This window comes from Pygocentrus nattereri, chromosome 21 (genome assembly GCF_015220715.1).
Source record: "Pygocentrus nattereri isolate fPygNat1 chromosome 21, fPygNat1.pri, whole genome shotgun sequence".
NCBI classification, from domain to species: domain Eukaryota; kingdom Metazoa; phylum Chordata; class Actinopteri; order Characiformes; family Serrasalmidae; genus Pygocentrus; species Pygocentrus nattereri.
The window spans coordinates 23,321,935-23,345,958 of NC_051231.1; the positions used below are offsets into that span (position 1 = coordinate 23,321,935).

The 24,024-nt window shown below is 39.8% G+C and overlaps 2 protein-coding genes across 2 annotated transcripts; one reads left to right on the plus strand and one right to left on the minus strand.

Annotated features, from left to right (window-relative positions):
* Positions 1-278: 278 nt before the first annotated feature.
* LOC108436432 (adenosine receptor A1-like) lies at positions 279-8,483 on the plus strand. The gene is made up of 2 exons (XM_017712925.2): positions 279-994; positions 5,737-8,483. Exons 1-2 carry the CDS (start codon positions 660-662, stop codon positions 6,389-6,391), a joined length of 990 nt encoding a protein of 329 aa, XP_017568414.1. The 5' UTR covers positions 279-659; the 3' UTR covers positions 6,392-8,483.
* A 1,545-nt stretch (positions 8,484-10,028) lies between these two features.
* Positions 10,029-14,735, minus strand: LOC108436426 (bcl-2-like protein 15). The gene is made up of 4 exons (XM_017712913.2): positions 14,400-14,735; positions 13,760-13,872; positions 12,401-12,616; positions 10,029-11,666 (listed from the first exon to the last, which is right to left on the minus strand). The coding sequence occupies exons 1-4, from the start codon at positions 14,503-14,505 to the stop codon at positions 11,640-11,642; spliced, it is 462 nt and encodes a 153-aa protein (XP_017568402.1). The 5' UTR covers positions 14,506-14,735; the 3' UTR covers positions 10,029-11,639.
* Positions 14,736-24,024: the final 9,289 nt, after the last annotated feature.

A 24,024-nucleotide genomic window follows, 5' to 3' on the forward strand; every position in this document is an offset into this window, starting at 1 on the left:
CAACGAACAACTTTCAATTTTTTATTACATTGTTTTTTCCCCACACGTATTCCGACAAAACCCCGCCCTCCTGCTACAGGATTGGCTAGTAGTAGCTTGTCTCCTGCGCTAGGATTGGGTGACAGTTAGCCCAGCACTGGCAGTGGTCTGATTGGCGCACTGCATGTAAATGTGTTGAACTACTTGCCAATAGCAGCATAGAAGGGCGGGGCTTGTCGGAATAAGGGTGGGAAAACCAAACCCCGCGTCCCTCTGGCTCTCTGGCAGTTTGGCTTGCTTGTGTTGTTGCTGCCACCTCACTCACTGTAGCTTTGTTACCAGTTGTGGCTAGTTGTATGTCCTGCTGTCGGAAGACCCGCGTACCATGGAGGTGTCTGCCCGTGGACAGTCTGAAATGAGTCATCCTTAGCGGTGGGACTGGACTGAACATGACCAGACAGAGAAAGCATGTTTCCCAAATCTCCAGACAGGCAGAGTTCGCCCGGGTTTTGATGAGTGAAGACCGGTCTGTTTTCTCTTCACCCTCGCTATGAAGGACCGTCTCGACCTCTCCGTTGCCGGAGCTCCTCGGAAACGCTTAACGGACAAGTGACGAGAAAGTGAAGGAAGTTTGAAGCTCGTCCATCACCGGCTGACCTTGGTCGTCGATCTTCGCCAGGATGCCCGATGAACTGCCACCAGCTCTCTACGTGGTAATGGAAGTGGCCATCGCCATCTCTTCTGTCATCGGGAACGTGATGGTGGTCTGGGCGGTGAGAATGAATCGCTCGCTGCGGGACACGACCTTCTACTTCATCGTCAGCCTGGCCCTGGCTGACATCGCGGTGGGCGCACTGGTCATCCCGCTGGCCATCACCATCAGCATCGGGCTCACGACTCATTTCTACAGCTGCTTGCTGGTGGCCTGCACGGTGCTCGTCCTGACGCAAAGCTCCATCCTAGCTCTCCTCGCTATTGCCATTGACCGCTACCTGAGGGTCAAGATACCTATGAGGTAATGTCGAGCAAAACAACACGACCACCCTTGTCCACTACATGTCTAAGTTGTGCAGCAGATCAGTTTCCCGTCTTTTTATTGACCGCTTTCCAAATGGTGCAGTGTCCTCTAAGTGTCCAGTGACTTTATACGTCCTCACACAGATTTAGACAAGAAAGCTGCCTTGCTTCTTTTGCCTCTTGCAAGTTTGGCCACTGTCCACTCTGGGGCTGTTTCTTACCCTAAAAGGGGTTTCCAGAGGAGCGTTCTCATTGGCAGTGTAATTAAACCTCGCAAAGTCTAGGCTTCATTTTTGGCTATGACTCCAAAACTAGAAATTGATCCCCAGTACTAACATAGACTGTAGTAACCAGACTATGTTATCTTAGTGTTTATGGAGTAAATGAAAGAGGAGAGAACTCAGAAGTGTCTCCCGTGACTATTCCGTTTGCTGAACCCATCATTCAAGGTCATGAGGACGCTGAGTGTTTACTGTTTCCTGACTTTTTGTGATGGTTATCTGTGCCTCATCTTTGAGGGAGTTCTTATGTGCTTATGTGAACACAACAGCTATCCTTTCCTTCCGGTTTCTAGGACAGATGTACGAAAGCCGTTTGAAACACCATGCTTTATTGGTTATCAGACCATCAGGGGGCTGATCAGCCGACCCGTCTGTGAGTGTTCCCGTAAAAGGTCCTGTATAATCCACAGGGATTTTGAGCTTCAGTCTTTTTTTTTTCTTTTTTTTTCCCCTGGCAACAGAGTGTGACACAGCACCTCAGCTAACAGTGATCATTTACATCCCGAACAGGCTGCTAAGGGTGACTGGCCTGTGTGAGTTTACTGTGGGATGTTTACTGTTGTGCAGTTTTCTAGCCCTCACCCTTCGTCCTTCTAGGACTGGACAATATGACAATATATACTGTTATTGTAACAAATTATGTTACAATACAATAGAGTATGCTTTTCTGAACATATCATGCATATCAGTAGTGGGAAAACACTGACCAACTGCATATTTTATTATGAAGAGAGCAAAATTAGTCCTGTTTAACTAGATTTATGCCAAATATTGAATAAAAATCATTGTGTTCACAGTTTATAATAGTATTTTTTTTTCCAAATGTGGCACTACTGGCCCTTTTTTCATAGTTGCAACTAATCAAATAAGTATCGTGACACGTTGTGTATCGTGAACATTTTTGAATGTTTTGCAATATTATATTTTTGCCGTACCGCCCACCTCTATGTACTTCCTAACACCCATTGGAGCCCATTTTTCCAACTCAATAGACTCAAACAAGAGAAGCCTGATACCAGTTTTTCTTTTCCAATACCTGTACTAAAACTTGGAGTATCAATATAAAATAGTTGTCTTTAAAAACAACTGTGCTTTAAAAGAAGTCATTTTTAATTGAAGCACTTCATGTAAGATAAGCATTTAAAAGTTGTCTCGGTCTTGCTCAAACTACTCAATCTGTGGCCCTATAGGAGGAAATATAGAGACAACATCACATCTAGAATTCAAATGTGTTTTTCAAGCACAATTGGTTATATAAGTTCAAGCTCAAGTTTGTTCTTCAGTTTCTGCTCCAGCATTTTCTCCTGATAATAGCCTTATAGCAAGCTAAACTGATCTGCCATATCAGTCTAAAATATGTAAGTGTTGTTGAAGCCAATAATGAAAGGCCAGAGGGACTGGTAATAAACTGAGCTCAGGAAAAGATAGTAAATAACGGTGACACCAGTTTATGACAGGAGTAGCACTGATACAGAGTTGCTGTAGCTGAAATCAGTTACATTTTCCAGTTTAAGATTAAGGATTAATGACTTAAGTGTTTTGTTTAGCTGTTTCTATTATTTATACTAAAACAATCTCTAACCGTGAGCACAGCTCCAAACGATTCATAAACTACATCCACATGTGTTCACACTTTGAAACTAAAAACAGCACAGAAAAAGAAGTGATAATGACATCAGACTCCATATGCAGTACATAATGAGGAGCCTGATGCACAATAACAGTGACATTAGAGTATGACAGATTTTCCTCACGTGCTACTTACAGTAAACACAAACAGCATGGCGGAGAGGTGGAGCTGGACTGAGATGAGATGAAAGCAGCTTTAGAAGGAAAGCAGCCACTTTTCAGTGGCCACTTTCTTGCTGAAAGAAGTCCAGAAAAGCCTACGGCCTGATCTCTGGCATAATGATTCTAATGGAATAAAACCGAATGTCCTTATCAGTAGATTTGAGGGAAGCCAAAGATACACGCACTGCGACATGTCAAACACAACCTTCTGTACTGATAATCTGAAACAAATGTGACAACAGTTCTTGTAGGAAATCATATCATGTAAAGCATTTTTATCACTAGTCAGTTTGATGGAAATGAGCTGCTGAGTTCACATTTGAAGCACCCATTTTTATTTTATCAAAACATAGCTAGTCATGTGGACTGTCAGATGAAGCGACATCTTATTCAATACCATGTGTTTATTACTGCTCTTTTTTTTCAAAATAATGTGTAACTCACGAGACATTTTGACATACAGTACAATATGCTGTATTTTTAGGGTGCTGTTAATCCCTTGAAAGTGTGAGAACGGCTTTCCAGACTCTTTGACAACCTTCCCCCAGAAGTGTGTGAACACGCCTTGTTGCCGAGCTTCATGTGCATTCCTGTAATCCAAATTTGTTGGCAATTTTTCAAAGAAAGGACCTTGATTTCCATGGAAATTTGTTGTACTGAGCAAATGCTGCACCTTAATTTCAATTTGCATTTCCTGCATTGCTTCCTTACAGCCATCTTAACTGCATCACCTAGGTCAGTAAACATTAGGCATAATTTTAACATGACAGGATGAGCAAAGCTGCTTCAGCTGAAACTGTGAACATGGTAAATGACTGTGGATCAGATTTTGGATCAGTTTCTTTGGTCTGTATTTGGATTGTAGTTTATTTGGTCTGTAGATCTGATACAGAAGTGTGTGCTTGAAATGTAGTCTGCTCATAGCTGGCTTCACTGAAGTAAATATAGTTAGGTGCTTGTTTCACCAGTGACAATTTAATGGCTGAGCGAGTAGCACGCTCCATTGCTCTCGTTTGTATTGCATAAAAATAGCTGGCAAAGTCTATGAGGGACTGAAATTGAATTTAGGCATAAGTGTTTTAGAGCGTGGAGTATAGTGTATTGCTGCCCTGGAGTAACTTACTCAACTTACTTAAGTACTTCCCAGGATTAATGTAATTTGCTCCAGAAGCGTGACAAAGCTTAGAGCAGAGATTCCCAATTCCAGCCCTGTTTGCACAAATGTGAGCAGGGGGTCCCCAGGACTGATTTTTGGGAACCAGGGGTGTGCAATCTTATCTAATGTACTTGTAGGTCTCCATTCTAACAAAGGAGCACACCTCAGAAACTGTTTGAGCCCGACTGATTAAACTAGTGTAATCGGGCGCTCCTTCTTCGTTTTGGAATACAAACCTGTTTAGGGCAGTTCTCACCAACACTGCTACTGGTGATCTACTGTACTGCAGTCGAGGTCTTGCATCTAACATGCTGCCTCCTGCCCATACCTAGAACAATGCATCTCATCTAACCAGTCAAGGAACTCCTGAAGAAGTGAATTAGCTGGATCAGGTGTGGCAGATTGTGGATTAAGCTACAGTTCACAGGAAGGTAGATCTCCAGGACCAGGGTTGATGACCACTGCTGCAGACTTATGCTCCAACCCTAATTGACCCCGCCCCAAATCCATCTATCTATAGAAGTCTTTAACTGAATGAGGTGTGTTAAATTTGGGTTGGAGGTGAAACCTGCAGGAAAGTAGATCTCCAGGAGCAGAGTTGGTGACCACCGGTAATCATTAATGACAATCATGACAGGATGAGTTATATTCTTTTTCAATGAGGCATGCAGCTGGTCAGTAATTTTTAAGTGCTGATAATATCCACACTATGCTCAGAGAAGCCTATTATGATGTATTATGATATAATCTTTTCATTAAAAAAATCTCAATATGACAAAATATTGTCCTATTGTCCTCCTCTGCTTAGCACTAATCACAATGTTAACCTGCTTTTAACTAAAAAGTAAACTGTAAATAATTTTAGGCAAATTCTTCAAAAATTCAAATTTAGGCAAAGTCTTTAAACCACAAAAGCCTGCAGGAAAGTAGATCTCCAGGATACTCGATTGAGCATGTCAGTGTTCTTGTACTCATGGCTCTTTTAATGCAATTTCAGAGATCATCCGGTGTTGTTGGGAGTGGTGGCACATAAACAGAATCCTTAACGTACCCCCCACAAAAAAAGTCACACGACATGAGATCTGATGATGCTAGTGATCTTTTTCTTGGAACTGTTTGTACCAACGAGGAATGCTCTGAGCTGTTGGAGCTTCACTGCCATACTGACCATCAGAAACTCTATGACCCCCTCTTTCAGTTGGTATGTGATTGGTTCTTAGGCAACTCACGTTTATAAAAATGGGGCTTTGAAATTGAGATCAATATCGATTCAATATCTTTTTGAATCACTCTGTGTATATTAACGTAAGTATTAGTAAATAGCTGTTTTATATTCACTAACTTTCAAGTAATTGACTGCATAATGGTGAAAATCAAGCATTGCTTGGAAAATTTCAAAAGAAGTCAAAGTATCCTCAAACTTTTGACAGAGTACCAGTGTTATTCTACCAAGGTCTTGGAACCAAAGTGCCTTAGCTGTTGTTGTTTTTCTTCCTCTGCCCTGTTCTGCAGCTATAAGCGGGTGGTGACACCGAAACGAGCTGGGACAGCAGTGGTCGTGTGCTGGATGGTGGCCATCATTGTAGGCCTGACACCTATGTTGGGCTGGAACAACTTGACAAAGCTAACGAACAACTCCCTGGATGCTAACCTACTTATCACCTGCCAGTTTGAAACAGTCATCAGCATGGAGTATATGGTCTACTTCAACTTCTTTGGCTGGGTGCTGCCCCCGCTTGTCCTAATGTTGCTTATATATGCTGAGATCTTCTACATGATTCACAAACAGCTTAATAAGAAAGTGACGGCTAGCCAGACTGACCCCAGTCGTTATTATGGCAAAGAGTTGAAACTGGCTAAATCACTTGCTCTTGTGCTATTTTTGTTTGCTATTAGCTGGCTGCCACTGCACATTCTAAACTGCATCACTCTCTTCAGCCCAAACTTAGAGAAAAAGATCCTCATCTACATCGCTATTTTGCTTAGTCACGGCAACTCTGCTGTTAACCCCATCGTGTATGCCTTCCGCATTAAGAAGTTCCGCAGCGCTTTCCTCAAGATCTGGAAGCAGTACTTCTGTTGCAGGGACATGTCCCGTCAGGCCGATCGAGGCAGCCAGCGAAGGGAGAGCCAGGAGAGGAGAGTGAGACGTAACATTGACATTTGATCCCACACTGGAGCCTTGGGGTACACCCCTGTCTAGTAGGAGGTCTGTTATAGAGATTATTTTTGGTGGATGTCTTCATGGGAATGAAGTGTGGGTGAGCTGCTGTCAGTTTATCCTTAGCATCTAGGCCAGTGACCCTATGATATTTTGATCCCACACTGTAAAATAATATTCTGTTTTCCAGCTAATGTTGAGATCAAACATCAACTGAGGCATTTCACCGAAATATTCACTAAAGTCATAGTCAATGGTGCGATGAATGTAGCCTACCATCTGTGAAGGACCATCAAATATATGAAAACTGCCTGTTTTCGTGGAAGCGCCACACAGTCCAAATGGCATTCAGTTTGTGGCAAAGCCTTACTGCAACTACTGTTAAGTGCTTTAAACCACGACAGGTATTAACTAGACAAAGTGTCTGAGTTGACTTGGGGAAATGTCAGTAAGCCACCTGTCCTGCTTTTTATCACGTTTCTTTTGAATCAATGGCACTGCAGTATTAAGAGTAATGAACTCTTAAAGAGTCATGAGTCTGAACTAGATCTTTTTGTGGAAGGACATGGAGAACACGATTTAACGAAGTAACGTTTTCAACTGACCAATCCATTTCCTTGGAAGATGAATTGTTTTATTAGAGTGGTGAATTGCAGTTTATTTATGCAATCCATAATTGTAAATTGATAAACATGCAGTCAAAACAATTGCTTCCTTTGCCTTAAACAGAACTGATCTGCTTGATCCACTCTTTTGCTGCTTGAAGTGAAATTTGTCATGTTTTACAAGTATTTTTATTTTATGTAATTGTTTATTATGATTTGTTGTCAGAAAAGGTTTACTCATCTCATTTGTATTACAGCTGTTACTACAGTAAGCACTGGAAGATGCAGTAGAGCAACTTGACAATTCTAATATTTTTTTCATATCTTCTTGTATGTAAGTGTCCAAGTCTAACAGCTACCATGTATAATGTATTGGAAGCGCACTACTTGATCATACCTTGCTTGATTATCTTTGTGAGGAATGGTTATGAGCATTATGTGCTTAACTGTAGACCAACCAAGCATTTGATATCTACAATGCTTTGAGCAGGAGAATCAAGAAGCAAGTGTGAAACAACAGACAAGACAGAACCATGAATAAACCTAGTTTGAACTATATTAACCAAGACCTGGTATTGTTTTTATGTTCAGCCAAGAACCCATACTGTGATGCTCAGTTCACAAGGAGCAGTACCTTGCACTATACATCTGAACAGTGGTGACATCATCAAAGAACATTAAAAAAATACTCACAGTTAACATGAAATATGATGAAGAATCTGATACATCAAAACTACTTGGTGCAGTCACCAACCAGTGAAAGTGATGTGTTCAAATATATGAGTGTACTTACTAAATTTACAAAAAGTACCTTGTTTGTATGCTTTTTTTTTTTGGTCACAAAAACTGCATTGATTTGCTGCCCAATGAAGATTAAGAGCTGTATCTAAGCAGTAAGTTCTGTTGTGCCTCCAAACCATTGAAGTAATACACACATTGACTGATGTACTCTCATTGGCCACTTTATTTGGTTGCATCTGCATTGATTGTCCAGTTTATTAGGCCCAGTTAGCATATTCAGTTCTGTGCAAAAATCAGAGACCACCCTTTTGTTTATTTAATTTCCATGCTAAAAATTGTGATACTATATTTAGTTGTTGAGGCTTTTGGTTTCATCTTTTTTTCTTGATGCTGAGCAATAAATCACTTAATGGTTGGTTAAATTAAATAGATGAAAGGATCTGTATTTGTAGATCTGTTTCCCTGCATAATTTGTTGACCTTAAACTTTTTCCTATTAATCAACTGCCAGGAGCCCCACATGGTTATTATTTGAATAGTGCTCATACAGCAGTGTTGCTGGTATTGTGATGTATTATGATATGGTTTATCTCAATATGATAAAATATTGCCCTACTGCCCTCCTCTACTTAACCATACACAATGTTAAGTAAAAAAGAATGAATTTTTAATTGACTTTTACAAAACCCTTTTCCTGAAAAGTTGGTAAGTATTTGTAAAATGCAATAAAAACAAGAATCTTTGATTTGGTCATTCTCTTGAAACTTTATTTAACTGACAAAAGTACAAAGAAAGGATTTCCCAAGTGTTCACTGACCAACTTAATTGTATTTTGTCAGGAAGAACCTCACCTTTGCATTTGACATCATGCAGGTTTCTCAGCTGATCCTAGTTCCCACAGTACCCCTCAGAACTGTGTGCCTGTCATGTTCTTTCACATGACTCAAGGACTCTAAAATCCTCAGTCTGCAGCTTTCAAGACTTATTCCGAGTACAAACATGACAGAGCTACTAGTTTCATCAGGCAGAGGAATAACAGATTTTTCAATATTTCTGCATAAATAAATGGATAAGATGTCACCAAATGTCATTCAGAGTATTTTGGTGGCACTTTGCATTCCTAGGTAGTGCTTTCCTGGCATCCATCAAACCAGATTTGTTGTTTTATTTGCTTTATGCTGCCTTGAACTGCCTTGATCCTAGTTCCCACAGTACCCCTCAGAACTGTGTGTCTGTCATGTTCTTTCACATGACTCAAGGACTCAAAAATCCTCAGCCTGGAACCCTCAAACCTTATTCCTAGTATAAACATGACACAGCTACTAGTTTCATCAGGCAGAGGAATAACAGATTTTTCAATGTTTCTGCATAATTAAATGGATAAGATGTCACCAAATGTCATTCAGAGTAGTTTGGTGTCAAATGCATCATTTTTTACTGAGAAATTTACTCAGTCTTGTGGTGGTGATGGAAACCAAAAAAACCAAAGAATTAAATGTGTCTAGATGTTGCATCACTGGTTAGAAATACTCTGATGCTTGATGCATCATTTTTCCATAGTTTTGCGTTTAGATTTTGGCCTAAAATGTATTTTCTAAAATCTGTTCATGGTGGAAAGATACATGCAGGCAAAGGTTCCCAAAGAGCCCACAAATCGGAGTTTCTCTACAATTAACTATTTCACATCAAACCATATTTAATTACTTCTTTACATCTCAACCACTGCAAAAAGTTTTGAAAAAGCTGTGACAGCAAGTTAGGACATTACAGGAATGCAATATCTTTTTAGAACCATCTTCACAAGTGGAGTTCAGTGCAGATTATAGTGACTGGGCCTTGCTTCCACTTCCATTAGAGAATCTGGCTGTAGGGCTGAATTTCATATCTTGGTGACACTTTTCATTTCAGCTATTAGCCTCATGTCTGACAAAAATCCAGGTGAGCCATGAGGTTATTCATAAGAGCTGCTCTTGTGATTATCCATCTAAACGTGACTGGATTTGAAGCCAACATGCTGAAGTTGGGCCACAATGTGTCAGATTTTGTCAAACGTGTTTAGTATGTGTAATGCTGGCTGTAAATTATTCAATACTGGCTATGAAGGTATCAGTTTTGCTCTGTTATTACTGTTGGGAAACGATCCTTTCTTCTTGACCAATATTGGATGGGACTATTCCTGCTAGATCTTCTGCACACAGAGAATAGCTATAGTTAGTCAGTATGGTGCTGCCCTCTTCTGGTGTCATGGTAAATGTTCATGTGTCATAATAAATAACAACGTTTGTGTAGTATATAGAGCACCTTTAAACCTCTTTTTAGTCTTTATTGTTCATTGCAAAAAAATGTGCAAAAACAGGTATCAAATATCCTTCACTTGAATTGGAATGGTTCTTAAGGTTCATTTCACAAAATAATTCAGCTTTGTTCAATTAACATTCTACAAAAACAGTGACATGAGTAATACAGCACCTTCTGGATGTCAAAGCAGTGACTTTAAAATATCCTCTGAGCATTGCAGAATTTTAAATACCTATTGTAGTGGTACATGTAGCAAACCACAACACCCTAAAAATCTTGTCCTAAAATCTTTGAATAACCTACTGAAAACAGCATCAATATCAACTTAGTTGTCTCGATGCTGTTTGCTATGTACATCACCAAAAGTGGAATTTTTCACGGATTTTTCAAAAATTCAGTTATTTAGATGTAAACAAAGCCATTCAGAGTGTTTTATACGATGTGTTGTAGCGAAACTCGGCCAACTTGGATTCCCTCATAATTGTAGTGATTGGAATTCTGTTCTATCCAAAACAACTGAACATGGAGTTTTTACATAATGATAATTTTATATCTAAAGGGAAAAAGGATTTCTTTGGCCACTACTTTCTTTGAACATCCTGCATGTGCAGTCATATGCAAATGTTTGAATACCTCCACTCAAACAAGCATGCTACATGTGTTGTAGATTTAAATATATAAAATATATGTAATATATGGATGGATATTTTAAAGAACTTTTTAATGTGGAATTTTCCTGCCAATTGTAAGGTACAATGTTTTTTTTTTTAACGTATTGGAAAACACAGAACTTGCACATTTTCTATTTTAATTTTGCATTAATATGTGCGCTCTCTGTAGAGAACCTAGAGGGTACCTACTGTCACTTAAATCAAGAAAACCTGTCATTTGACCACTGTAAACAATTCTGACTCAGTAAGTTTCTCTAGAATGCAACGTTTTTCCACATCAGACCACTCTGAATGCCTTGGCTGACATATTAAGCAGAGATTTTGAAAAATCAGTGGAATCCCCCTTTATTTTCTTATTTCTATACCATATTAATTTGTGATTATGCATTACCCCCCACACACACACAGACATTGATTAAAACAGCATTATCCAGACCAAAAGTCAATATGCCCTTAATAAAATACAGTGCATACATTGTTTGAAAGAGCATTGTGCAAACAGATAAATAATATTTTTCCCCTTTTAAATAAAACATTGTGTATAATGTTAAATGTTCAATGCTTAACTAATTAATTCTTTTCTCCTGATAAGCTAAAATCATAATGAATGGATTCATTAGTTGCATTATAATTCAAATGATGTCACAAAGATAAGGTTGTAGTAAAGGGAGGTAAAGACGAAACAATTCCAAAGGCTATCGATTCGATAAAGGTTTTGATTCCAAGGGCTTTAAAAGTACACTATAAAACACAAACTTGATCACACACACAATACATAGTGGATATACACTCAATTGGCTCACTGTTTGTGTGGCGTAAATAAACAGCATTTTGGATATCATTGGTTTATGGGGTTATTTCATCTTGCATTCACAACTGAAAATCCTGAGAAAAGTGCACCTTCTTCCAATTCAACAGTTGAGGTAATCCTAGAGCTCAATCAGTCACAGGATAAAGAGGCCTTTTCCTAAATAAAAAAAAAAAAAGAAGGGAAAAAAATACTTGCTTATTATTTACAGTTGGCATCCTGTGTGTGTACTAAAGGTAAAAGTAAACATACTCAAAGCAGCAAATCAGCATGCACTTGTTTTAATAATTTAATAAATATTACTATATTCACATGTACTTTACCAGTTGAAAACTGAAGACTTTTCTTTTGCTGGCTAGAAATCATGTGTTGCAACTATGTCAACTAGGTCAAAAGTGAGCAAGTGAAAAACTAGGCTGGACAAACCCAGTCATGTTTTATTACATGACTGGGTTTGTCAGGTTGGGGTGGTTTGGAGGTTGTAAATCTGGGGAAATGACTCAGAGCGTTTGAAGTGCCACAAATGTATTTTAATAGTGCATATTACATTAGTTTCATTTACAGTAATTTTGAACCTTCTCATACTACATACTATAGAATAGAAAGAACAACAGGGGCATCATGTCCCTTTAACACCACTGCAGACATCTGAATCCACATGATAAAAAAAAAAAAATATATATAATATATATATATATATATATATATATATATATATATATATATATATATATATATATATATATGTGTGTGTGTGTGTGTGTGTGTGTGTGTGTGTGTGTGTGTGTGTGTGTGTACTCTACATATATATATGAAGTGGTTGAATCAACTTGTTTAGTGACGTTTGTCAAGGGCCTATGTAAAGAACCGTCAACAATCAAAAAAGGACTAACCCAGCCTCCCTGCTGAATGATCCAACTGGCCAGCCGGTTGTTGATGAAGCTGGTCACAGCATCCTGGACTCCAGTAACATCAGGGCAATTCTTCTTCATGTAAATAGCAAGTGTGATTGTGGCCTTCAGGAGATGCTTCTCAGGAACCACCTCTGCTCTCTCTGCCACCCACATCTTACTCAGGCTCTCAACACCATTAGTGAAAGCCGTCTCTACCTGAAACCAAAGTGCCAACCAATAATAATAATAATAATAATAATAATAATAATAATAACAATAACAACAACAACAACAACAACAACATTAAGATGTAAAAGTTATTCAGAGTGGTTTGATGTGAAATGCTCTGCTCTAGAAAAACACACAAAGTCAGAACTGTTCACAGTGGTGGTGATGGGAACTAGACATCTGAAGCATTTAATGCCTCTAAAAGTGTCCTATTAAAGTTATTATATGAAATGGCTATGAATACGCTGCCTGAGGCCTGAGACATTGTTTTACAATAGTTTTGTGAAAAGCTTTGGCCTAAACATACGTTTATACGTACCACCATCAGCATTATATATAAAAATAAGATGTGCAAGTTCACTGGTCATTCTAGATAGCCATATTTCAATTGCCGACATTGTGACCCCAGGTTCCGATCACCGCCACTGTTAGGAAATTAAGTCAATACGTTTCTGTATTCTGCATATTAAACCACTCCGAATTTTGTCGTCTACACCTCAATCACTGAATCGATTAGTTCGCTAGTGTGCGCTGTAGTACCTGTATTCTAGCCCCCAAGAGGGAGAAGAGCGGAAAGCAATGGCGAACAAAAACACAATCACTTTGCACAACACTGAAATGATGAAGGGCAGTAAAACTGGCATGTTTTTAGATTCCACACCTCCTGGTTTTTTTAAATCAGTATGTGAAGGAAATAATAGCACAACTATAAGAATATTGCTTTATATTAGAGCCTCTTGTTCTACACTTACAAAAAAGTTCTTTACTAAAGACAGTGGTTCTATATAGAACAATAAACACTTAGAGAACCACTGACATGTACACTTTGTTCTTCGGCTTGATGGGGAATGTGTTCTGCGTGGTTCTATATAGAACTTTAGGAGGGTTAGAACACCAAAATAGGGTTCTTTTGTCGTTCCAAGCTTGACAGTGTAACAGTAGTGGAACATTTTTAGTGCTTAATAGGACCATTTTCAATAGAGGACCATATACAGCACATTCTGGAGAACCATTTCAGGATCACTAGCACCATTTAAGCATGCAAATAGTTTAAGGAACCTTTAAAGAACCATCCTTCAAAGTGCAAGGCCATGGCTGTGCCAGGTCATTTTGTAGAAATGGAAAAACTACCTGCTGCTTCGAGGCTGCCCGGACGTCTTTCATGAGTGGCTGGATCACAGTCTCGTCGTACAGATCTCCCAGCTGTCTGAGCTTATCAGCTATCTTCATTACATCGGCATTTTCTGGTAAGAACACACGAGAACATAAGGGCAGGTCTGATACAGCTGTCTACGCTTTTCTCTATAAGTGAAAGGAAAAGCTGTCGAAGGTACGCTAAGCATTCAGTTCACCCTGAAAAAATGTCCACCATCTACTCAGAAACGTACCTTTCTAACGTAACTTGGCTACTAAACGTAACGTTACAGCCAGTAAGTCACAGTTAGTGAATGAATTAATGGTCAAAACGTCCCCTTTCACTGAGACACCAGCTACTGAGAGCTGCAGGCTAGTAGTTTGTTCGAAGGTTAAGGCTAGAAAGTAAGTTAACTGGGTTAGCTAACCTAGTTGGCTTATATGGTGCACCAGCTCTGGCGTCAGTATCCGACCCCGAATAAGAAGCCAGCTTTAGCTTCGTATAGTAAGACATAAGGAATAAAAACACCTGTCATACTCAAGCTTTTATTCTAAGGCGATAATTCACCTGAAACCATCTCAACGGTAGCTAAGCAGGCTGTTTGTTGAATACTTTTCAAAACGCGAACGTACTTACCGTCTTCAAGGCTACCAGGACCATCGGTTTCAAACATATCCCTTTCATTTTGAAAAAGACAGCTGATAATGGCCATTGTCTGGGATTTAAAATCTTCTGGGGCCATCACTGATGTGTAGTTAAGTAAGCCCTCCTGTCCACTTGAAGAGAAACGCCTGAGCCTCCCGAAAGAGAGCGAGAATGTCTCTTAACGAGCTCTAACGTCAACGTTAGGTCTGTCTTTAGAAATATGCATGTCTTATATTCTGACAGTCATCAAAGGACTTTCCTGGGACGTAATTTCCGCGTTTTCGACTGACTGGTACCGTCTCTGGTGGAACTACAGATCAGCTATTTGTTCGTTGAAAGACGTTTCATCATCTGATCCCGCCCAACGCTGTTGCTATGCTGTTTCAAACCCATATTTGCGCGCGTTGTCTCCGGGCTGACCAGCAGAGGGCACTGTTGCAGCATAAATAAAGTGCTAGGGGACGCCACACCCTTATGATAGAGCTATACAAGATTTTTATTTAATCATGGTTAAGCCTTGAAAGTTGCAAAATGAAGTCAGTGAGTCCAAAGAGGCTTCAGGAAACAAGGTAAGATGCTTTTGAGGTGTTGAAGTTCAAACAGAATTGGGAAAATTTTTAAAAATGTGTCTTGGGGCAGGGATGGGCAACTCCAAGTCCTGGAGGGCCACTGTCCAGCACAGTTCAGTGATGTTCCTGCTCAAACACACTCATTCAACTCATCAGTTGATTACCAGGTCAGAACAGGAGAATCACCAAAAAGTGCCAACCCCGTGGGATCAGATTTGCCCATCCCTGGTGTAGGGTGGAGGCCGCTGTTCTCTTTGGTGACTAGTTTGAGTTTTATTTCCCTCAGGCACTCAAAGTAATTGAAATGGTTCATTAAAATGAATTCAGACTGAGATCCCAGATGAATGTGGAGTTAATGATAAGCATTTACTAAGATCATTTGTGATTATATAAGTGAGTGTACAAAAACCTGCACACAGATACACCCACAAGAGCACTTGAAACTGGCCAAAGAATTACATTGTGATAGGATCAGCTGGACCTTTGTAAACCTGTCCAAAACTGGACATTTCAGCTCGTCTATTATTTATGTTCTCCTCAGTAGCCCAGCAGCCGCCAGAGAAGAGATGGTTACTCTACAAAAGCACAATTTCTGCATCCAGGCAGCCTTTATGGAAGAGCCAGTTTCACTGATGTTAAAGGCATCGCAGGTGAGCCACAGTGCATAATTTAGAACAGAAAGGGAGAAACGTTATATCTGCATATACTGCATAATCATTTGTTCTGCTCATCAATAAACAGAGCCGTCACAGTGGTGAGAAAGTCTTGGAGAGACACATTTGTTAAAGCTTCAGTGTGCTGACATCTCCTTTAAAAAGTCTAATGTGTCTGGCACTAAATGATCTCTTAAGGGCTATCATAACAAGCACTTTGTCATTGATTTGTCTATGCATTTCTTAATTTCTTCTCCAGGACTGATCTAGGATTGTCCTCCTTCACTCCTCCTGCTCTCTAGCTCTCACCATGGAAGTGAATCAGCGGTGACCATGTTCATAAACAGTGAGTGTTGACACAGTAAGGTTGCGACTATATATCTCTTTATTATTTGATTGACTAATTGGACTTTTATTATGCCTTCTGCTGTTTCCTTTTCGCTTGGCCCCATGACAGTGCCCCAGTTCAAAATTCCAACTGTGCAACCAGTGAGTTCTTCCTTTATGGTGCAACGAAACAAAAAAAACTGCAGTAAGCAATCTTTCCTGTAGGGCAGTGGTTCCCAACCCTCATCCTAAGGTACCCGCTGCCTTTCACATTTTGGTGTTTTCACTCTCAATGCACCTGATCCATCTTATCAGCTTATTAACAAGCTCTTACTGGGTTGAAGTGGTTGTGGTAGAGCAGGGAAATTGCAGCACAGTAGGTACTTTAGGACCAGGGTTGGGAACCAGCGCTGTAGTGTATTGGAAGCTGTTGGAATGACTGAATCCATCATATGAACATCGTAGAGTATTATAGAGTGCTTTTCTTTTTAAATCAATGGCAGTCATTTAATATTAATCATCAAATTTACCTATTGACTAACTGTGGCACTCTATGATAGACTGTGCACAAGCAATTTGTTGACAGATATACCCATGTGCTTTGACTGTCCCCTCACAATACTTTTGAGGCCTGTTGCAAACAGATTAACTCTGTGTCACATGAGTGATGCGGCAGTGTGGTCATTGAGACGTGCTGCAGACTGGTACAGTGAGCAAGTTCTAAGATACTTTTTCCAAATGTATAAATGGTCAAAAATCTAATTTGTAAAAAGGACATGGGACATTTGTTTACTTGCGGCAGCTCATCCACTCAGTCACGAGCAAACTCCAAACACAGCATCCACAAGCTCTCATCCTCATTTCTGGGGATTTCAATCATGCTTCCCTGTCCTCCACACTTCCCAACTTCAAACAATATGTGACTTGCAACACAAGAGACAATAAAACACTGGACCTGTTTTATGCAAACACCAAGGATGTATATAACACATCACCCCTCCCACCCTTGGGCAAGTCGGACCACAATCTGGTACATCTCCTGCCTGTCTACAATCCCATTCCACAGATCTGGAAACAAAGAGGAAATGAGGAGAGTACAGAAGGAGCTCCGGAGGAATATCAGGGAGGGCAACAGGAAGAGAATGGAAGGCCAACTGCAACAGAACAATGCAATTGGAGTTTGGAGGGGTCTTAAAACCATCTCAGGTTTTAAGGAGTCCAACAGGCAGCTTCTAGGAAACCTGCAATGGGCAAATGACCTCAATTCCTTCTTCAACAGATTTGATCGGGTAGCTGACCCTCCCTCAGCCCAGCTTACACCCCTGCTTTCAGCTCCTAGCATTCAGCCCTGTGCTCCTCTGCCCCTAACCAGAGAACAGGTGAGGAGGGAACTGAGGAAGATGAAGGTGAGGAAGGCAGCAGGTCCAAACATCAGTCCTGGGATCCTGAGGCACTGTGCAGACCAACTGTGTGGGATTGTAAAGGACATTTTCAACCTAAGCCTGAAACAAGAGAGAGTGCCAGTACTCTGGAAGACATTGTGTGTAGTACCTATCCCAAAAACTGCATACACCAGTGATCTGAATGGCTGCAGACCAGTGGAACTGACCTCACATCTAATGAAGGCTCTGGAAAGACTTGTTCTTGCCCATCTTCGTCCACTGATGGGACCAGCTATGGATCCTCTGCAATTTGCCTACCAGCCAGGCATTGGAGTGGAGGATGCAATAACTTACCTACTCCACAGATCCCTCGCTCATCTTGAAAAGGCGGGAAGCACTGTTAGAATCATGTTCTTTGATCTATCAAGTGCTTTCAACACCATCAAGCCCACTCTACTAGGGAGCAAGATGGAGAGAGCAGGGGTGGATCACCATCTCATCACATGGACTATGGACTACCTCACAAACAGACCGCAGTATGTGTGACTTAAGGACTGTGTATTAGAAACACTACTCTACAGCACAGGGGCCGCACAGGGAACAGTCCTCTTCACCCTCTACACTGCGGATTTCATCCACAACACCTCAACCAGTCACCTCCAGAAATTCTCTGATGACTCTGCCATTGTTGGCTATATCTCAGATGACGATGAAAGGCAATACAGAGAAGTTACAAGGAATTTTGTGGACTGGTGCCAGCAGAACTGCCTCCAGATCAACACGGCTAAAACCAAAGAGCTGGTAGTGGATTTCTGCAGGACTAAGGTCTCCTCACCTACTTCAGTGAACATCCAGGGTAGAGACATTGAGATTGTAAAGACCTACAAGTACCTGGGTGTTCATGTAAACAACAAACTGGACTGGTCTGACAACACACACACCCTGTATAAGAAAGGCCAGAGCAAACTCCACCTGCTAAGGAGGCTCCGGTCCTTTGGAATACTTCTCCAGTCTTTTTATGACTCGTAAAAAGTGGCATCAGCCATTGTCTGCTGGGGAGGTGGCATTACAGCAGCAGACAGGAACAAACTGGACAAGCTTATCAAGAAGGCTAGTTCTGTCCTGGGCTGTGTGCTGGACCCAGTGGGGGAGGTGGCGGAGAGGAGGTGCCACTCACTACAGGAGGCAGTTGCAGCACTGGGCAGCTCCTTCAGTGACAGGCTCCTTCACCTTCCCCACGGCTGTTCAGCTATACAATCAGAACCTCCTCAAGCAGAGACTCAGACACTCTCTGTCATAAACACACTATGGATTCACACCTCACTCTATCATAGTGCACTCTATCATGAACACACCACATAGACCTATATCGTATCCTACTTATAATTAATGTGCAATATCTGCTGCTGATAGATTGGTACAAGTGCAATACATACACACGTCCTGTGCAATATCTGTAATTATTACTGTGCAATATCTACAATTTCTGTGCGACATTCAGTCATGACCTGCTCAGAAATGTGCAATATCCATACAACTGTATGTGTAAACTGTAAATTTGCATAGTTTCTTAATTCTACTTTTATTTTATATATATATATATATATTTCTGCTAACAGACGCCTTGTTTATTTATTTATTTCTATAGTATATCTTATATTTTGTATGATGCACATCTTTGTCTACTTACTGCTCTTTATCTGCTTACTGTGTATTCCGCTGTAACAATGTAAAATTCTTATCTTATCTTATCTTTCTTAACCGTGATTGGTCAGTCGTGTCATTCCTTGTGGACCTATGGGGAAAGGTGTACTCAATACTCAATATATTCCAACATTTCTGCATAATTCAGACTTTGGGTTGTAAACACAGTCATTCAGAGTGTATTAATGTAAAATGGTGCATTGTAGAGAATCTTACCAACTCTTGTCTTTACAGTGGTGGTGACAGGAACCAGCAGTCGCCATGTTTACAGCTCAAATATAGCCATTTTATTTACCATCCAAAATGACCAGCCTATATGTGTTATCTGAGGATTTTAAAAATATGTTTTAGACCAAAAGCTTATCCCAGAACTTCTGCAAAACAGTGTCTCAGGCAATGTATTCGTTACCATTTCAAGTAAAAACTTTTGCTTTTAGAGACATTAGAGGTCTGATTTAACCACTGTGAACCATTGTGACTTTCTCCAGCTTCCAGAGTCAAACATCCCTGAATGACTTTGTTTACATTTTTCTTTACAAAATGTCCTGTGAGCCTTTATTTTTGTAAATGTAAAGGGCTATCATGGTTTAGATCGCATGGAATTCTAAATCAGGCCTACAATGTGTCTTCACAACACTCTCCACTTATGACTGGATCACCCAGGATGTAGGTTAATGGGGCCTCAGTATTATTACTCCAGTGGTCTTGATTCATATGTGTACTCTAGGGATGCGCAATATATAATTTGTTAATGGTTACCTCAATATTAGTATCAGTACTGATGTCACAGAAGATGCAGATGAGCCCTCCAACCAGTTGCACCCTGTTACTGTGTGCAGTGACCAATCATTGATGAATCAAATCACATGATCGATAAATTGCTTCAAAATAATACTGGTCAATCTTTAACCATTTTACTTTATTGATTTAGCCATTGCATTTGTAATGCATTGCTAGATGTATCATAATCTTGACATAATCTCTATGCTAGTATTTTGTCCATATCATCAGAATCCTTTAGTCTGCCTTAGTCTGCTGTGACACAGGAGTTGAGTAAGCCACAAGCCAGCAGCATCACTGTCCCTGCTCGGTCTGCCCTGTGTACTTATGAGAACAAGTTTCTAATTGTGCCAGAGCAGAGGAGGCCGTCAGGCACCTGATCTCAAAGCAGATTTGAGGCCGTGACAGCTGCCCAGGTCCCTCAGGTGGAATGATCCATTCGCAGAGAAGCTTCTCATTAAAAAATGTGCACAATACAAAGAAAGAAGGGCAAAAAAAAAAACCCAGAAAACTGCACAGAGAGAGGCAGGGCCTTTTGTGAACTCACTATTCCCAGGCGTCACTCATAAATAAGGCATGCAAAAGTTGAGCCTTCAAAATGACAGTTCAGTTATAATAGCAATCACTAATGATGCATCTGTGACTAATTGTCCACCCAGCACTATTTTGAGCATCATCCACAAGAGCATTTCGCAGCGTTTTGTCAGCGCTGACAGGCTAAGCTTAATTTCTCGTTTCCCTCAGTCATCGTGGTTCTGAATATTTTCAGTGCCAATTCCATTGACAGAGCTGTACCCTTATTTGCATGCAAAACAAAGTGAATCACATTGAGCTGGGTGTTCAGCTGGAGACTGAATGTGCCTGGATTTGACAGAGGCTACTTTGAATATAACATGGAATAGAAGTCCTAAAGGCCCTCGTAACTTGTGTATACCATGCATCTGTGCATCAGACCTGTCCACCACAATCGGCTAGACACCCACCAACTTTGTACGTCTATTCACTGCACACTCAGCAGTCTCTTTATGTAGATTGGAATATATAGTAAGTAACTTAGTAAGCTAATGTAATTTAGCTGTTTAAAGAACAGTTAGCTGACCACCTAGCTAAGTATGGTAGACTGTTTTTTGGGATAATTCAGCTCTCATTAGCTTGATAGAGGGTTGCTTTACATTCAAGGAAGTTTATCTGGGTAACAGTTATGTAGCTAACATCACCTTGCTAATTAAAGGTGGCTGTTTGTTTTTCAAGTTAGCTAACTAGCTAAAGATGACCAAATTAACTGGTCAGTCTAATGTATTCTAAAACTTCAACTTAGCCTTTAATGTGACCGATGTGTCTGACAGCTTGTGGACTTATTGGTTTATATGCTATGCTAATAAGCTATGCTAACTGCTGTTCTTTACCACCTTTACATTTTGGTAACATATTAACTATCAGTTTCATTGCAAAGTGAGCATAATTAGGCCTGTTTAACTGGATTTACTACAGTGCAATTTGTAAAACATGGAATAAAAATCATTGTAGTTGTAAGTTTATTATGTTATTGTTATATGTGGCACTACCGGTTCTGTTTTGTTTGTTCCAACTTATTGAATCTCAGAAAGATGAAATATCTTGTGTATTGTGTTAAAGTATCGTGATATGTTGTTTTTTGCCATGTCACCCATCCCTAGTATGAGTATAGACTTAAAAGCCTATTGTTAGCCCATGGATGTAATAGCTGCATGGCTGAAATATCCATAAAAAAACTTGTAGGTATGTGTTGTGTGTGTGATAAAAAGAGACTTGCCTCTTGCCAGGGAAAATACATTAGCTTTAGAACACACAACTGGTCTAGTGCTGAATGTTGGGATACCATTGGCCTCTGCCATTCACAGTTCACAGTAAATCAAAAGGTTTTCCTGAAACATTCATTTTGAGGACGGGGTCTTAGCTAATGATATTGTTTTACTTGTGTTATTGATTATTCTGGTCTTTTAAAGAGCATGGACTGCAGAAGGGGTGTCAAACTCAACCACCAAAAAGGGCCATATTAAAAAATCTCAACAAATTCGTGGGCCAGCTGCTATGCCAAATCTACAATGGCGAAAAAGATACTGAATACATAAACATAAAAATACATCATTTTTAATGAAAAATTGTTTCATATAAAATAATAGACTACAAATCACTTAAATCTCTAACTTTAAATCTCTTTAAATATCTTAAATGTTTTATTTTTATTTTTTTGCAGTGCAGTATCATAAATCATTGTTGGCGACAGGGTGGCAGCACATATTACGTTGCAGTGCATGCTGAGAACTGTAGTACAGTTCATGGTGAAATGGGCTAATATTAATAGAAAATTAAATAATAAATATAAAATGCAGTAGGATGCCACAGGCCCGTGTTTGACACATAGGCACTAGAGGAATTTGGGGGTGATTTTAGAAGGCGTGCGCTCTTGTTTGCAGTGCATTTTGCCACAGTCTAGCACCAAAGGTTTAAAGAGTTGTCCCCAGACTTGTGTTCTTGTTCACATCTGGAGCCCTTAGACTAGCATTTACCATGCATCTGGATAGAATACCATCCAGCAGAGTTCAGTTTCCACCCTAACCTAACACACTTAATCTTGATTGTTTTATTATCTCTGGATTAGGACAGAATAATAGGCACTTTCAATCAGATGCCTAAGTCACAAAATGCAACAATGATACATGTGAGTTCACATTAAATATAAGGACAACCAGTAATTTTTTAAAGACCTCTTTGATCTGGTGTTTATAGGGAACTGAAAGAGCAACTTCTGAATACCTCATGTCAGATTTGAATACTCATTGAGTTTTCCATTATGCTGCTGCTTACAGCAGAAGCCTTCAGCTGCATAATTTGACTTTTGATTTTGTATTGGCATTTGAAATGAGTTATGCTGTTTTATTGTGTTCATATGGGAATTCAATCTAGACTCTGTTATGCGGTTTGTTCTCAGTTTGTTCATTTGCTTTGACACCTGTGCTTTGGTGCATTTCCAATTTATAATTTTTAATTAATAAGGCTCACTTAAACAGAAAGCTGGAAAGGAAATTTCATTTGTTGTTGCCTCAGAATATGTGCCGATCATTATCAGTTTCTCAGAATGTTGTCTTTGCTTCTCAAGAACAGCTGTGTTATTTTGGCCCGTTCATTAGCTATCAGCAGGAGTTGAGTATGACGCACTGCAGTTACTCAGGGCAAACCACAGGCTGTTTGTGGTCAGACGACTCAGAAGTCAGGCATTAAGTGTGCAATAGTGAGTCTGAGAGTCTCACTTGGCTGTGCTGTTGTGAGATTCACCCGAATGAAATGCACACTTTCGTTTCTTCCATGAGATCAATTTTGGCCTGTGTTTAGGTGGATTGAGGAGTCCAAGACATTCAGGTTAAGCTTTAGAAGTTGCTACAGACAAGGAATTGCATTATTCTTTTATTTTTGATTTCCCATTCATAGCTTTTTGAAAGAAGTGGATTCAGCTTGAACACTCAATATTTTTTTACATTAACTTAAAAAATAATGAATGTTTTTGCTTTTTCCTGTAAAGCTACTTTGGCGACACGTTTTTAATTGGACAATGAGCACAAAATGTAATGTCTTTCACTGCATAACTCCCTGTGTAAGCACATTTGAATAGAATAGCAAAGCTAAAATAACACCTAAGTTAATGTAACTACATTTTGTGTGTTGGCTGCCATAAAATGAGTGGCCACCATAAAATTAGCTTTAGTAAAAGAATTTGTAATCTTTATTAATCTTTAGTTAAGGCAATCCAATACAAAGCATTTCACAACCCACCGTTATGACAACAATCATATACAGTATAGTTCATTTGAGGAAAAAAAAACATGCCAGTGAAAGTAATGATAAAAAATGAGTAAAACCAACAAATGATTTCTGAACAAACACATATAGTTAATAAAAGCTTAAAAACAAACAATAACCGTGACATGCTGTGCAGATGCCAGTTTCCAAATTGAACAAATCACAAAAAAACTTCAACAAAATGGGAAAAAAAATCACAGTTCGCTAAACCTGCTGTTATATTTGGCACCTACATGCACAATTAATCCACTGGTTCTCTACAGTATGTTACACTGAATGTCCACATATTTCAATGCATCCATACATCTCCTGTCGGATGAGCTGACTGTGCTTGAAGAAATATTGGCACCACTGTTTGGGGTTA